Genomic DNA, 13,946 nt, shown 5'->3' with positions numbered 1-13,946 from the left:
TCTTATCCAACTTCTCCTTTGGGCTCCATTTTCTGTCCATTCTTTATTTTTAAGTTCTGGTTACTTCACTTCAAGCACATTCTGTGGGCAAATATGGCTTAATTCCATGGTGGTAATTCCCAAATCTACCTCTGCACAAGAGATGGCCTCTGAGTTCAAGCACATACATTCAACATCTATTGAGCATCTCTACCTGGCTGCATCATAGGCATCTCAGACTCAGCATGTTCAGCAATGAAGTTATCTCTTTTCCTCACAAACCTGATCCTCCTTTCTGTGGTTTAAATCCTGGGAAAAGATACTTCAGGGCACTGAGGAAATTATAAGCCAAATTTAAATCATCTTTCTCTTTCTCTCCTGATATTCATTTTGTTACCAAGTCCTATTATTCTACCTACTTAACCTGTCACACATTTACCAATCTTTCTATTGTCCTTTACACAACTTGAGTACATGCCAACATGATCCTTCCATAGATTCTTCAGTTCAGTTCCTTCTCTTCTATTTTTGCTCTTCTCCAATATATTCTTGACCTTATAGTCAGAAAGATCACATCCAATTCACAACTTTTTAATATCTTCCTGTTGCCATTGGGAAACAATCCACGCTACCTATCTTGTGATATTGTTTCTGCTTATTTACTTCTCAGGCTCATTACTCTACTCCCCATATCTCTGAACCTATCCTTGCCCTTTTTGACCATGTGTAGTTCTCTGAACTCAATACACCCTATCCTCATGACTCTTTGAACATACTGCCTCCTTTGATCTGAAACTCTCCCCAGATACACTTTTTATTTAGCTAATTCCTAAGTGTTCTTAAGTTTGTATTTAGAGAATTCATCCATTGGGACCCTTTCTCTGACATCTCCTCATATGTTATTTGTTCTTTCTTTGTACCACCATAATATCTCATGCCAATAATGATAGTATAGTTGTAGCACTTTTATACAGGATGCATTTTAAGCAGGTTGTATATTTTACTCCATGTTTAAAATAACTATATGAAGTTTTTGTTACTTCCCCAGATAAGTAATCTAAGTGACAGAAAGGTTAAGTTTTCTCAAATTTCCACAACTAGTAAATGACACAAGTAGGTCTGGACTGAGGCATCTTATTTAAGTGTTCATCAACATCGTAAGTTTTGTTAATATTGAAGCATTTATGCCACTAGCAATCTGCTTCTACCTAACTTTCTAAGCTTTTAGAAGGAAGTTGCATTCCTAGTGCCTAGCATAATGATTGCCACACAATATTCTTCCAATGAATGCCATATAAATAAGTAAAGGAATAAGATGATACATGACTCAAAGAAGAAAGGGTTCTTACACCAAATCATATTTATATTGATGTAATTTTGGTATATGTCAGAGTGATATTTTGTACCAACAATATCAAATGAATCATCATATACCTCATAATCTTTCCTATTTATAAGAATTTCCATATCCTGTTTGCCTATTACACCTTCCCACTCTTATCCAGGTGATGAATTCCTATTCATTCTTCCAAATCCAGCCCAGAACTCTCTTTTTCCCTGAGAGTTTCAAACCTTCTTTCTAGATTTTTCTTCTTCCTCCCTCTATACATTTAACACCACAAATAATAGTAACATAAAGTTAGATCCTGATATATTTTACAAGAATCTTTTTCTATTCTTATTAGTATCACCATTACTTGAGTGCAGTATCTAGCTCCTATAAACTGTTCATTAAGTGGTTGAAATATTGAGTAAATGAAATTAGGTTGGCTTATGTCTTTGTAGATTATCCAATCAGATATCTTGACTCCAATAAATTAGAATAATTTGGCTCCTACACTGGCAAAGAATTAACAATTTGAGTTGTCCAATATTGGCAAGTTGAGATAATTGGGAAGGAGATACTATAATGCCATGGCCTGTGTCAATTTTCTAATATGGTCAGTGGTTGGGTAAAGAATATACCATTTTTCAAGAGTTACTGAAGTTCTCCCATTAGAATGGCAGGTCTATTTCTACTTAAAGATAGACTAAAAAGGTCTGTATGTTTTCATCAAACCAGTAATCAAATCTTACAAGGGAGAAATAACTATAAAATCTTCCAAAATGCTATTTTTCATATGGAAAATCTACTGGTCCCTTTTTGTGTACTGTATTTCTTGAAATTTAGAAACATTTTTTTTTTTTTTGTAAATATATCTGGTTTTCTAGCTCTTCTGTGCAATCCTATTTCTTCTTCCTAGAGCACACACAAAACTGCTAGATCAAGTTTCTTAAACTATTACTTTTATCCAATCATTTATCTGCTCAAGAACTTTCAGTGACTTTTGTTTTTGGAACCAGATGGAAACTTCAGAGCATAGATTTTCAGCCAGGGTTTCTGCTTCAATTGATTTGGGTAGAGCCTGACCCTTGATGGGTATCTAGTAAATATTTCTGACATTTTGATTGCTTTTCCTATTGTGTTCTGGAAAGTGAAATCAGGACACCTATGTGAAGGAGAGCTCCAGATTGTGTCTTTTGTCTTTTATTATTATTTGCATTGATAAATTATCAAGAGCAGATAGATGCCTGTTGTTAAACAAAGACGCCATATGTTCAAGTAGAAGCTGGACACATGAAACAGTCTATTCATGATGTCACATAAATGAAAAAAAGGCACATTAAAGATATGGCAGGTAATACACGTTGAGGAAGGATGTGATATTTTAAATAATAGCAATTTATATAGACCTTGAAGAGAACCCAAATAACTTCACGTGGTTCTTCAATGGGGACATTCTTTCTTAAAATTCCAAGATGAGTATTTGGCCACGAGCATAACTAAACAATACATAGACATGAGAAAAAGATTACCCTTCAGATGCTGGGTCAAGCAAGAGGGGTGGCCAGAACCATGATGTTCCCTGTTTCAAAGCCACCATCCAATGCCAGACTCAACTACTCTGTGGGCTCTTTAAGTCTGTTTCTGGACATTGTTTCTTGCTCTTTCCAATGTCCTTCTTAGTTTTAATTTTATGTGCTTGCCATCTAACATGTCAAGGGATCATAGAGTACAGAGCTCTTCAAACTGCCAGTATTTCATCAAATTAAAAAAAAAAAATCAACAAAAATGAACCATCGTATCCACTTTCCACTTTGCAAGAAACCAAAACTCAAACTTAATACAAAAGCACAGGATCTGTGCAGTTCAAAATAAGAACTAACTTCTTCATACATATATACTCTGGCTGCATCACTAAATTTTATGAAACAACTTAAATATTGCTAATTAAAATCCTCAAGACCCTGATGTCTTGTTCTTCAAGGAACCTCTGCCATTTTATTGTATAAATGGAATATTGGTGGTTTCACTTATGATACCCAAAATATAATTTTTGGAATAAATTTAAATTTTTGATTCATTCAACAAATAGTTATATTGAGTACCCTGTGCTGGATGCCGAGCAAGCAAAATGGGATGATTTTCTGATTTCAGAAGAATTCTGTTCTCTAAAGCAGTGCTTCTCAATCTATGTTAATTTATCTGTGCCCTTTTTAATATTTTTTTGGCTTAATATAAAATCCTTCTCCCCCTTTTCAAAAATTCTGGCGACCTTGTCCAATGCTGAGACTGACTGATACATAGAACACAGACTCTATCTTCTGTGTATCCTTGGAGACAATGTGTCCTTTCTATTTAAAAGGCGATATATTCATTTTCCAGGCATAAAGCTGGATTATCATATTAAATACACTTTTCCGAACTACATATACCCCCTGCCAAACTGACATTCAAATTTCCTGTGGCCACCCCTATTGAGAATCACTGCTTTCAAGAGTTGTGGAGAAAAGCAGGCAACCTCCATCTCTCCCCTCCAATCAAGTCTTTAAAGGAATGAGAATTTTCCTACCTGACACAACAGCTGGTGGAGTATCATAATCCTGTCTTGGGATTGAATCTTTGAATGAAAAGAGCATGAGAAAGAATGCAATGAAGTACAAAAGAAAATAAAATAGAATTTTAGCTTTAAAACTTGGAACAGCCCATTATGTGTCACAAGGTCACCTCACCCCTTGCCTTCAAGGCATTCTGACCCTAGTTCACAGGTGACACCATGGTTCCCATTACCCTCACACTGCACATGTTCTTGAAACCAGCATGACCCGCTGGGACAACAGGGACATTGTCATCTCCCTCAGTCTGTTGGATCCCTCCCTTAAAAAATCAATATGAAATTTGTACCCTCCCTGGATGACACAAAAAGTTTACATTTGGAGGGCACCCAAACATGATATGAAGCAAAGTCCTGGAGAACCATAGGAACAACTAAAATTTAAAAGAGAAAAATGAAACATTTGCACATTCTCAGACTCTGTGGAGGCTTAGGCATTTTGAAGCCCAAGTTTTGTGAGTAGTTATTCAGCTGCAGTTCTGATCAGAGGCAGAGCAGACAGTGCTTTCTGACCTGGGTGGAGCAGCTTTTTGTGTTATAATTGTGGGAACAGAGATACAAAGACCAGAACCTATTAAACAGGTAGCTTTCTTTTTTTCCAAAGTGTCCTAACGTTGGAGGTGGGGGTTGGGAGGGGGGATTGAGAGAAAGCTTCATTAAATTATATGGCAGTCATCGCAAAATGTAGGGTCATGGGGAACCAAATATATCTGCTTTTTGAAGATGAAAAAGAGACTTTGGTTCAATACAATTCCTTTAGCCAGGGATCTTAAAAAGGAAAGTGGGACATAGTCTGTGGCCTTAGCCCCCCTTCTAAAAAAGGAAAATTTTAATCCTTCCCCAACTCTCCTTGGGGGGATACATTATAAAAGGGACCTGGTATTATATGCATTCAAATAAACTGCCAAAACATGATTAATAGATGCTCTTGTATGAACTCTTATTCATATGATCTGTATTCCATTTTAAAAGTTAAAGGTCCGAACTTCATTCTTCCGGAAATTTGATAACTTTGGGACTATCACAAAATTCTCACTTTCATCTCCTTTCACAAAAGGATAATATTAATCACTCTCTGGAGTCAATGGCATGTGTGAAGACAGATTAGAACTTGAACATAGCAAAGCACTTTGACCAACTGCAGGGAACACTGACCAAAAGATTCAAATGCAAATAAACCTGTTAGGAGTTATTTTGTTTTTCAAAATAGGTAAGGGAATTAGTGAATTAATTATAATCTCCAAATCTACAAGAAGTAGAATAATTTTTAAAGTGTTCTCCAAATGCTTTGTTAACAGTGGTAGTAATCACCAGTTACCTTTAAGAAAAAAATCACAATCACAAAATCATTACCACTCCAAAACAAAAACAAACAAAAAGTTAATTTTTGGATTACGCCATTGATATTTTCCAAAAATATATTTATAACATTTACAAGTAAATAGAAGCAAATAATGTTCATTGTTGATTACTAGAGAATACAGGAAAGTATAATGATTAAAATAGATATTAACCCAAATCCCATCTCTTAAAATAGCCACACTTGCTTTGTATTTCTCTATAGCATTATTTTATAAATATTTTTCACAGTTGATCTTGTATTTCACAAGTACAAATTTATATTCAACAATTTGCTTTAATTGTATACTTAACTCTTTTTCTAATTATTTTAAACTTTTATAATGTAGGCATTACCTTTTGAGTTTATGGATGGTTTATAATTTAATGGTTATTTACTAGATATTATTTTAAAAAGCTACATCAAACATTTGTGAGGCATAAAACCTACTCTGTTACTTTAGAATATTTCTATAGACTGGCTTCTCAAAACTATAACCATTTGTTCAGCCAGGATATATGTTCTGAGGTGTTTTGACTGTGCACCTCGCTATCTACTGATTCTTGTGCAAATTTAGGTTACTACATGATACAAACTATATATGAAAATGTTTCCTATACCTTCAGTATAATGTGCATGATTTTGATGATTTTCTTTGATGAGATATGTATGTACATGTGTTAGGCCAACATGCATGTGTGAATTGGATTTATCTTTTGTTTCTTTGATTATAATTTTTTTCCACATCATTTAGCATTCTATTTCCTTCTTTCAACTATCTGTTCATGCTCTGGCATTTTATGTGTTAAGACTTTTCTATTGCATTGTTAATTTATTTTTATAAATAGCAAAAAGTTTAATAGTAGCAAATAAATATTTCTTGATACTAGACTTTCACTTAATGTCTACTTGTTTATAGGTTGTACAACTACCCTTCAAAGTTAATTTATTTTACAGTAAGACTAAATAAATTTTAAAGGCTGTTTCTCTCTATCTCTATTTTCTTTCTTGTGTGTGTTTGTAATTAGTTGATTTTTTTCCCTGAAAATGCATTTAAGGAATTGTACTTTTGGAGTCAATATGATACCTTATATGTCGCTTCTTATAATTCTCCACTGTGATACTTATATTCATACCTAATAATGGATAAAAGACACTCTTAAAGTGCAATGAATAATTTTCACCTGGTACCACAGGAGTTTTGGAGCAGTGAAGGAGTGATATGAGTGAAAGACACTAGAGAACCATGGGAAATCAGTGGAGGACCAATTACAAGATACTTTTTGTGAATAGCTATGGTCACACCATGGAAATCCAAATCCATCAGGAGGCTCGGAGAAACAGAAACTAAACGGCAGATAAGGAATGTTCAGAACAAAATCTTTTTATTTCTTTAAACAGATTCTGGTGACATTGTAAGCCACTGGTGACCAGCAACTGAACAAATAAAAAAGAGATAAGAAACTTGTAAAACAAGATTGTCATGCAATTCAGAGATTCTCATAATACAGTCAAGTCCCCAGTGGCTTCTGCTAAAGCTTACAATAAAGTGATAAGAAAATATGGATAATGGGGCTTTGGTTCCATCAAAGAAATCCTGTGACCAAAAAAAAAGCAGAAAAGCTAGAAAAATTCTTCAAGGTCAGCAGAGCCGTGGACTGACTAAAAGAGTAACACTGTTTGCATGTGATTCATTTCTCCTAAAGCCTGTAGATTGTGTCCAGTTTAAAAATGGGTAGAGAATTGAACAATAAATATTTGCAGTGGCAAATTAGAGAGAAAGGCATATTTAACTACATGGCACCCATTTCAAAATGTGGGGTTACGTGGGATGAAATATATCTCCTATATGAAGATGAAAAAGAGGTTTTAGCACAATGCAATTATTTTAGCCAGGAATCTTAAAAAGAAAAGTGGGACAAAAACATGTGGTCATCAACACCCTTCAAAAAAAAAAAAAAAAAGAAACAAATTCTAATCTAGCTCCACCTCCCCCCATCACTCCTGAGCACTGCCCTATTCTGAATGATTCACTGGATCTCACTGCTCTGTGCCCTTGGGATCCATCTGTTCCTGGAGCTGAGGTCTCTATCTCAATCTCATTCCTCACTTCTCACACCTTGTTTTTTTCTTTTTTAGAATTTTTGTGAGCTCAGATCTCTGAAAGACTCTGAGGAGACCCAGGATAGAGACACTGTTATATAGTTGTAGATTAATTGGCTGCAGCAAAATGGTGGAGAATGGATTCCAGAACATTGAGACTGAAAGCAGAAAGTGTAGTTAGGACACAGATTATCACACAAAACCAAATGAGGCTCAGAGCAGAGCCTCTGGAAATGTGTCAATGAGACACAATCAGTGGGTCTTAAAAAATAATTGTATATGGTGGTAAGGGAGAAGGGCAGAGTCCAGATTCAATCCTAGATGCGTGGTTTGGCTGCTGGCATTAGTTTGGTCATAGCATAAACTTGAAAGAAAACTGGGGCAGGAACAAACAAGATGAAGAGGGTTCAGTTGGAAGGAAGCTCAGGGAAAGCTCTTGAGATTAGTTTGGGCCATGCTGACTCTGAGAAGTTAGAGGGAAAGTTACATGGAGATAGGAAGTGGTTGGATAAATGATTTCAACATTCTAAAATGGGGTTAGCATTGAAGACTCAGACTTAACAGTCTTCAGCACAGAGGGCAGTGTTCAAAATCATGAAAGGGAATGGGATTGCTTAAGAAAACACGTGGCCTGAACAGTAAGTTAATAACGAAATCCTGATTTAGCAACCTATGAAAGAAAAGAGAAGGAATGCTCTGAGAATTTGGAGGAAAACTAGGACCATCTTGGGCAATGGTTACAAACTGGGAGCTCTGGAGATAAACTGGATCTAGTATTAGAATATAAGTAAGATTCACATCAAAATCCAAATATTCAGTTTATCTTAAGAAATTGGACGGTGAGACTACTCTAGATCTTTATATCCGTTTGGGAATAGCTGTCTGCAGTTCAGCAGTGGCTGTGGTTCCTTGAAAAGGTGTCCATATTTCAGGTTGCCCAATGGACCATCTCTCCCTATCATTTGCCCAACAGTTAGGAAGAGATATTATTCTTATTCCACTGAAAATATCTAAAATAAAATCTCAATATCATGTATATCTGTATGATGTGACTATGTTTATAATACTGGAAAATATAAAGAAAGTTATATGATATATTTCCAAGGTATATGCTTGAACTCAGTCAACTTCATTCATTAACATGACTCGGCCAGGCTTCAGAGAAATTTGAGTTTGCAACCCTGGAACACTATGTGAACAGCTAAAGGGGTGGAGACTTTAAAGAAGTCAGTTATATCACTTGAAATGAAACAGAGGAGGGAGTTGTACTGTGGATTAAATAGTGTGCTCCAACCCTTCTGGAGACCTAGACTGGACTCCACTACTTAAAATCCACTGGAGGAAGAGGGGAAAGGGCAGTTTATTTTATAAGCACATACCAACACTGGACTAGGTACACTATGATTTAATACTCACAACATCACTGGGATAAGACATATTTTTATTTCTATTTTGTAAAAGATGAAGCAAAGGTTCAAAGAGAATAAATAAGTAACCTGCTTAAACATGCACAGCTTAATGAAGGGGTAGAGCCAGGCTTTGAACTCAAGTTTGATTCCAAAGCCCATTGGACTTTCCATGATTCCAGGCTGCTTTCCCATCCGTGGAAATGTTGGAAAGAAGCAATTAGGTGGGAAACTAACCTCCACTACATAATAGCCACTCCAAATGCCAATGAAAAATTTAGATGATGGCATATCAAAGGATTATAGTCACAGCTTAAGAAAAAATTATAACAGCATTCTAAACACTAAACAATGATGTTTTGTTGAATGAATCAACAAAGTAATAGTCTTTTTCTGCCTCCCTTAAAACCTCATTAAAATTTAAACTTTTGCATACTGTCATGTTATACAAAGGCTTATAATGTTTCTAAGCATTATTTAGTTGCAGATGTAAAGGAAGAAATGAATAGGAAAAGAAAAAAAAAGCTAGAGGAAATCTGGTGCTAAAGCTAAGTACATGCTCAAAACTACTATTCTCTAAGTAAGGGAGCAGTGTCTATCATTATTGAATTACTATTATTATTGGCTGTTACCAGCTGTTTAAAACTTGTGGATACAAATAAATGCATGCTTATTGAAAATGTTCAAATACACAAACATATGTTTCTTGTTGAATCAATGATTATTATAATTCTGAGTCTGTTCTGTATCTTTTAGCTTATTTTTTAATTTACTAAAGGATTTCAGTCATATATTCACTTAACCCAGCTCTTATATTTTCACTAGTACAAACACTTAAATCTTAGCAAGTACTGGTTTTGGTTTTGATTCCAACAGGTAAAATTTATAAGTGGTTTCTATGATTTACACTGTAATTTCTTTTTTTAATTTACCAGATTTCAGCTTTTCATGCAATACAGTAAAATTGCATTTCTATGCTCATCAAGAATTTATAATCATTGAAGGAAAAGGAAGGTGATAATGGAGGCAGTCTATAATGGAAATATGATAAACTTTAGGCCTCCCAACACTTCACCTAGGCTGGAGATGTCACTCAGTGGTAGAGCACTTGCCTAGCAGTACATGGCCTGGGTTCAATCCCCAGCACCAGAAAAAAAAAGTAAGTAAATAAATAAATGAAAATACTGTACTTGGGACTTGCTTTATTAGCAATATACAAATTGACTACAAATAATCTTTAGCCAGGCATAGTGGCACACTCTTGTAATCCCAGGGGCTCAGGAGGCTGAGGCATGAGGATTGAGAGTTCAAAGCCAGCTTCAGCAAAAGTGAGGTGCTTAGCAACTCAGTGAAACCCTGTCTTTAAATAAAATACAAAATAGGGCTGGGGATGTGGCTCAGTGGTTGAGTGCCCCTGAGTTCAATCCCCGGAACCACCTCAAAAAATAATAATAATCTTCACACAATACTGAAAGCAATAAAAATACTATCTTCAAACTCTATCTCCTTGATGAAAATGATCTGTACCATAGTTTATAGTTAAAAATATAATAATTATAGTCTGAGGCATGACTTCCAAAAATATAGATCTGAAACCTAAGAAAATTTGATCCTGACCAAGCATCCAGATAGTTAAGTTATCATCAATTGCTTTTTATATGTTCAACAACTGAGGCCTTAGAGGCACTTTGTTCATGTTAATAAAACTAAATGTCCTTATTGAAACAATGTGACTCTTTCCATTAAGGTGTATGGATTTTCTTATTTAGGGCATATTAGTAAGGCCTCAGTGGTCATGTCAGAAACTTCTTATATTCTATAAAGCCTATGAGTCAACAACCTCTATCAGACAGCAAGCCACCACTATAAGGTAACATTCCCAATGCACAGCTAGTGTGCATATGTACATAGATCTCTGCAAATGATCCCAGCACCTCTGTGGGGAACCACAGAATTGGTGACTAAGATGCATATAGACTTAAAGATATAAAATCATAGAGTTAAACGGGCCCCATATATCAAGTGCAAAGTTTCAACTATGTGGAGAAGGAAATTATGACCAGATGATTCTATTTTCCTGAGGACAGAAAGAAAAGAAGGTCTCAATAAAGATTTAGATCTACGATTCTTGATTCTTGGTCCATTATTCTTTCTAAAATATCTAAGCTGCCTCAGTCAAAATAAAATCTATTTTCTTTCTACATCTTTAAAACTGATAAGATTATCTGCACTAACATAAATGAAAAAAAAAAAAAAACTTTAACTGCTAATATCACATGCTGTTTTCACCCTTCTTAATAATGGCAATTAACAAAATTTCAGTATTTTAGTATGTATCTGCCTTCTTGAACATATGGGGAATTATCTTTAAAAAAATACATGAAGTTTTGCCCATGATTCCAAATGCTTTGTTGATATAAAATCAAAACTGCAATAGATATTTTCTCAGGACAATTCTGTTCCTCAAGGAAAAACAAATAGGACTAGTCAAAAATATCCAACTTATAAGAAAATAGCAAGCACATTAGATTCCCTTCTTTCTTTTCAATATCATCTTTTTCATCCTTTCCAAAAGAATTCAATTATGTCAAATTCTCAATAGATTTTCATTAATTTAAGCATTGATGATAAAATAAAAAAAGCTTTTTCATGATCATAGTCAGTTGGCTCCTTAACTTGTGTAGAACCTGTTAATGATATATTTGCTGAACTGTTAAGCAGCTGGGAATGGTAAACCAAGCTCAAGTACATAATCACAGGTTCTAGATTTGCAGATGCACTTAAGAGGTTTCCTTTCCCAAAACAGACATTATACCTCACACACTGCGTTCTAACTGAAGTTTAAATGCAACACAGTTGAACCTTTAGCTTTGTCAATGTGACTAATTGTGCCCTGGAATTGAACATGCATGAACTCGGCTTATTCACACTGGAACGTGATAGGTGTGTTAGATGAATGTACAGAACCAGTTTCACTAACAACGCCAATGAAAACAGTATCACATCTTAGAGAAATCCAAGAAAACAAAACAAACATCAACTCACCGTTCCTGTTGTTCCCAATGAAAGGTGGTTCATCTGCTGTGTCAGGGGACCCATCATGTTGGTTGGCTGCATGGACATAGGATGGTCCATGGTTGGTGTAATCACAGCACCCTACAAGCACATAAATGTTCATCTGAAAACATATTCTGCAGGGAAACTTTTTTAAGAATTAATTATAGTAAACTATGTTTTTCTGTTAACATCAAATCCATTTACTTTTTACTGAAAAGACTGAGTTTAGCCTCATATGATTTTTATATTCATGCATGTCATTTTGTGCCTGCTAAATAGATGGCATTAACAACTTCCATTTCTCTGATGTGATTTATATGTGATTTATCTAAACATATGTCATTTATATTTCTAACATTTGATGTAGAACGTATTCTAACAAATCATATTTAAATACACTTTCGCTGTTCTATATGTAAATTTCTCTGACTAAAAATATGAACATTAATGAAAATTCACTATTTTTTTGATATTCAATAAAATTTTAGGTTTATTCCACTTGTCCATGATTTATATAAGTAATTTTTACCCCCACCCTCTGGTACTGGGGATTGAACCTGGGAGTACTCTATCACTGACATATATTCACAGCCCATATTAGTTTTTATTTTGAGACAAGGTCTCTGAAGTTGTCCAGGCTGACCTCAAACTTGCAACTCCCCTGCCTGAGCTTCTCCTGTAGCTGGCATTGTAGGCATGCACTACTGTACCTGGCTAGATATGTATTGTTGATAGCACCCATACAATCTAACACTGGGGGAAAAAAATCTAACACTGAAAGAATAAGGCAGGCTCAGATGGGTTTTTGACTAGATGTCTTTGAAGGACATATTAAAATCTAACATTAATGACCTGAAAATTAAAGGTGCTGTTTTCCATGTATTTTCCTCCTGATATTTTGACCTATGTTCTATTTGTACTTCTGACATAATTCAGAAGAACACTGACCTCTATTAAAACTGATTGAATTTTTATGTTCATCCATAAATTATAATTTTTCAAAAGAGGAAAAATGTCAAGGTTTTTATAAGATGTTATGAAAGGTGTGTTACTAGAATTCATATTTTGATTCCTTATAACTGTTGGAAATACAAAAAGTGTACATTTAAAAGATTTCCATGCATGCATCAGGTGTTATAAAGCTAGTGAAGAATGGAGTCAGGACCTGGTACTCTTCTACTCCTCTTTCCCTATCCTACTAGGGACAATATTTTTTTTTAAAGCTAAATTTAAAAATTAGGGTTGGATGGAAGCTTTCAGATTATATCATTATAATACCCCATTTCAAAGATTATAGGTCAGAAGTTCATAACAATCCATTTAAATACTCAGTTGTAATAAAATAATTTATACCTGAAAAAATTATTTTCCCCTAAATATTATTTTCTTCATTGTTACTATTTTCCCCTGTGTGTATGTAAATATTTTGAAGAAATAAAACTAGGACAGATGCATGTAAATAACAAGATCTCAGCACCCAAACTAATTACCCATGAGCAAATATTTCCTAAAATATTTTTGCTCAGGATGATCAATTACATATGGTATTATTCAAATCCAACTTTCTCACTGTATCTATTAAAAGATAGGCTACCGCTCAGCCTTCCCTATGGGCTCCTCCCCATTCTTTTTCAGGGAGAATACAAATTGAATCAAATATTTAGAAATACTTGATATCTAGAACCAGTTTTCTTCACCAAGGCATTTGGACTTTTATGCTGAAATCAATCAGGAAACATATGCTATTTCATAGGCCTGTGGTTGTAATTAAACCTAGTTGTGTGTTTGTGTTTTTTGAATTTCTTGATGCTTTATTGAATTATCTTTCATCAGGATATTTCTTAAATGAGAAATATAATAACTAAGATAAACTTTAATTTTAATTCAGACAGATCATTTTTTCTTCCTGCTTTCTGAAACTCTTTACCAATTTTACCATTTTTTTTCCTTTTTTTAAAAAAAATACTTACTGGCCTTCATTTCAGGTATTTGTTGTGCCAGACCAGAAGTAAACACTTTAAGAAGAACTAGGGTTCTTCTTAAATCACCTAGGGACAAATTATAGAATAACCTCAGAGTTAAGATGGAAGTCCTGGAGCATTTCTTAATCAAAATGTGGCACTTTTA

At 34.7% G+C, this 13,946-nt stretch overlaps 1 protein-coding gene across 11 annotated transcripts in view; it reads right to left on the bottom strand.

The window, feature by feature from the left end:
- The window catches only part of Rbms3 (RNA binding motif single stranded interacting protein 3), a 1,321,467-nt gene that overhangs the window by 52,751 nt on the left and 1,254,770 nt on the right, over positions 1-13,946 (bottom strand). For 7 of the 11 annotated variants that reach the window (XM_058576560.1, XM_058576562.1, XM_058576559.1 and 4 more), the window contains 2 exons: positions 11,808-11,918; positions 3,873-3,920 (listed from right to left, as the gene is read on the bottom strand). In XM_058576560.1, coding sequence (XP_058432543.1) covers positions 3,873-3,920; positions 11,808-11,918 — 159 coding nt within the window. The remainder of the gene's footprint in view (positions 1-3,872; positions 3,921-11,807; positions 11,919-13,946) is intronic. The other 4 variants (XM_058576563.1, XM_058576561.1, XM_058576564.1 and 1 more) reach the window with 1 other exon arrangement.

Source organism: Marmota monax, unplaced genomic scaffold (genome assembly GCF_021218885.2).
Source record: "Marmota monax isolate L192 unplaced genomic scaffold, Marmota_monax_Labrador192_F-V1.1 WCK01_AAM20220418_F8-fsc00021, whole genome shotgun sequence".
Lineage (NCBI taxonomy): Eukaryota > Metazoa > Chordata > Mammalia > Rodentia > Sciuridae > Marmota > Marmota monax.
This window is presented reverse-complemented; position numbering and strand designations above follow the sequence as displayed.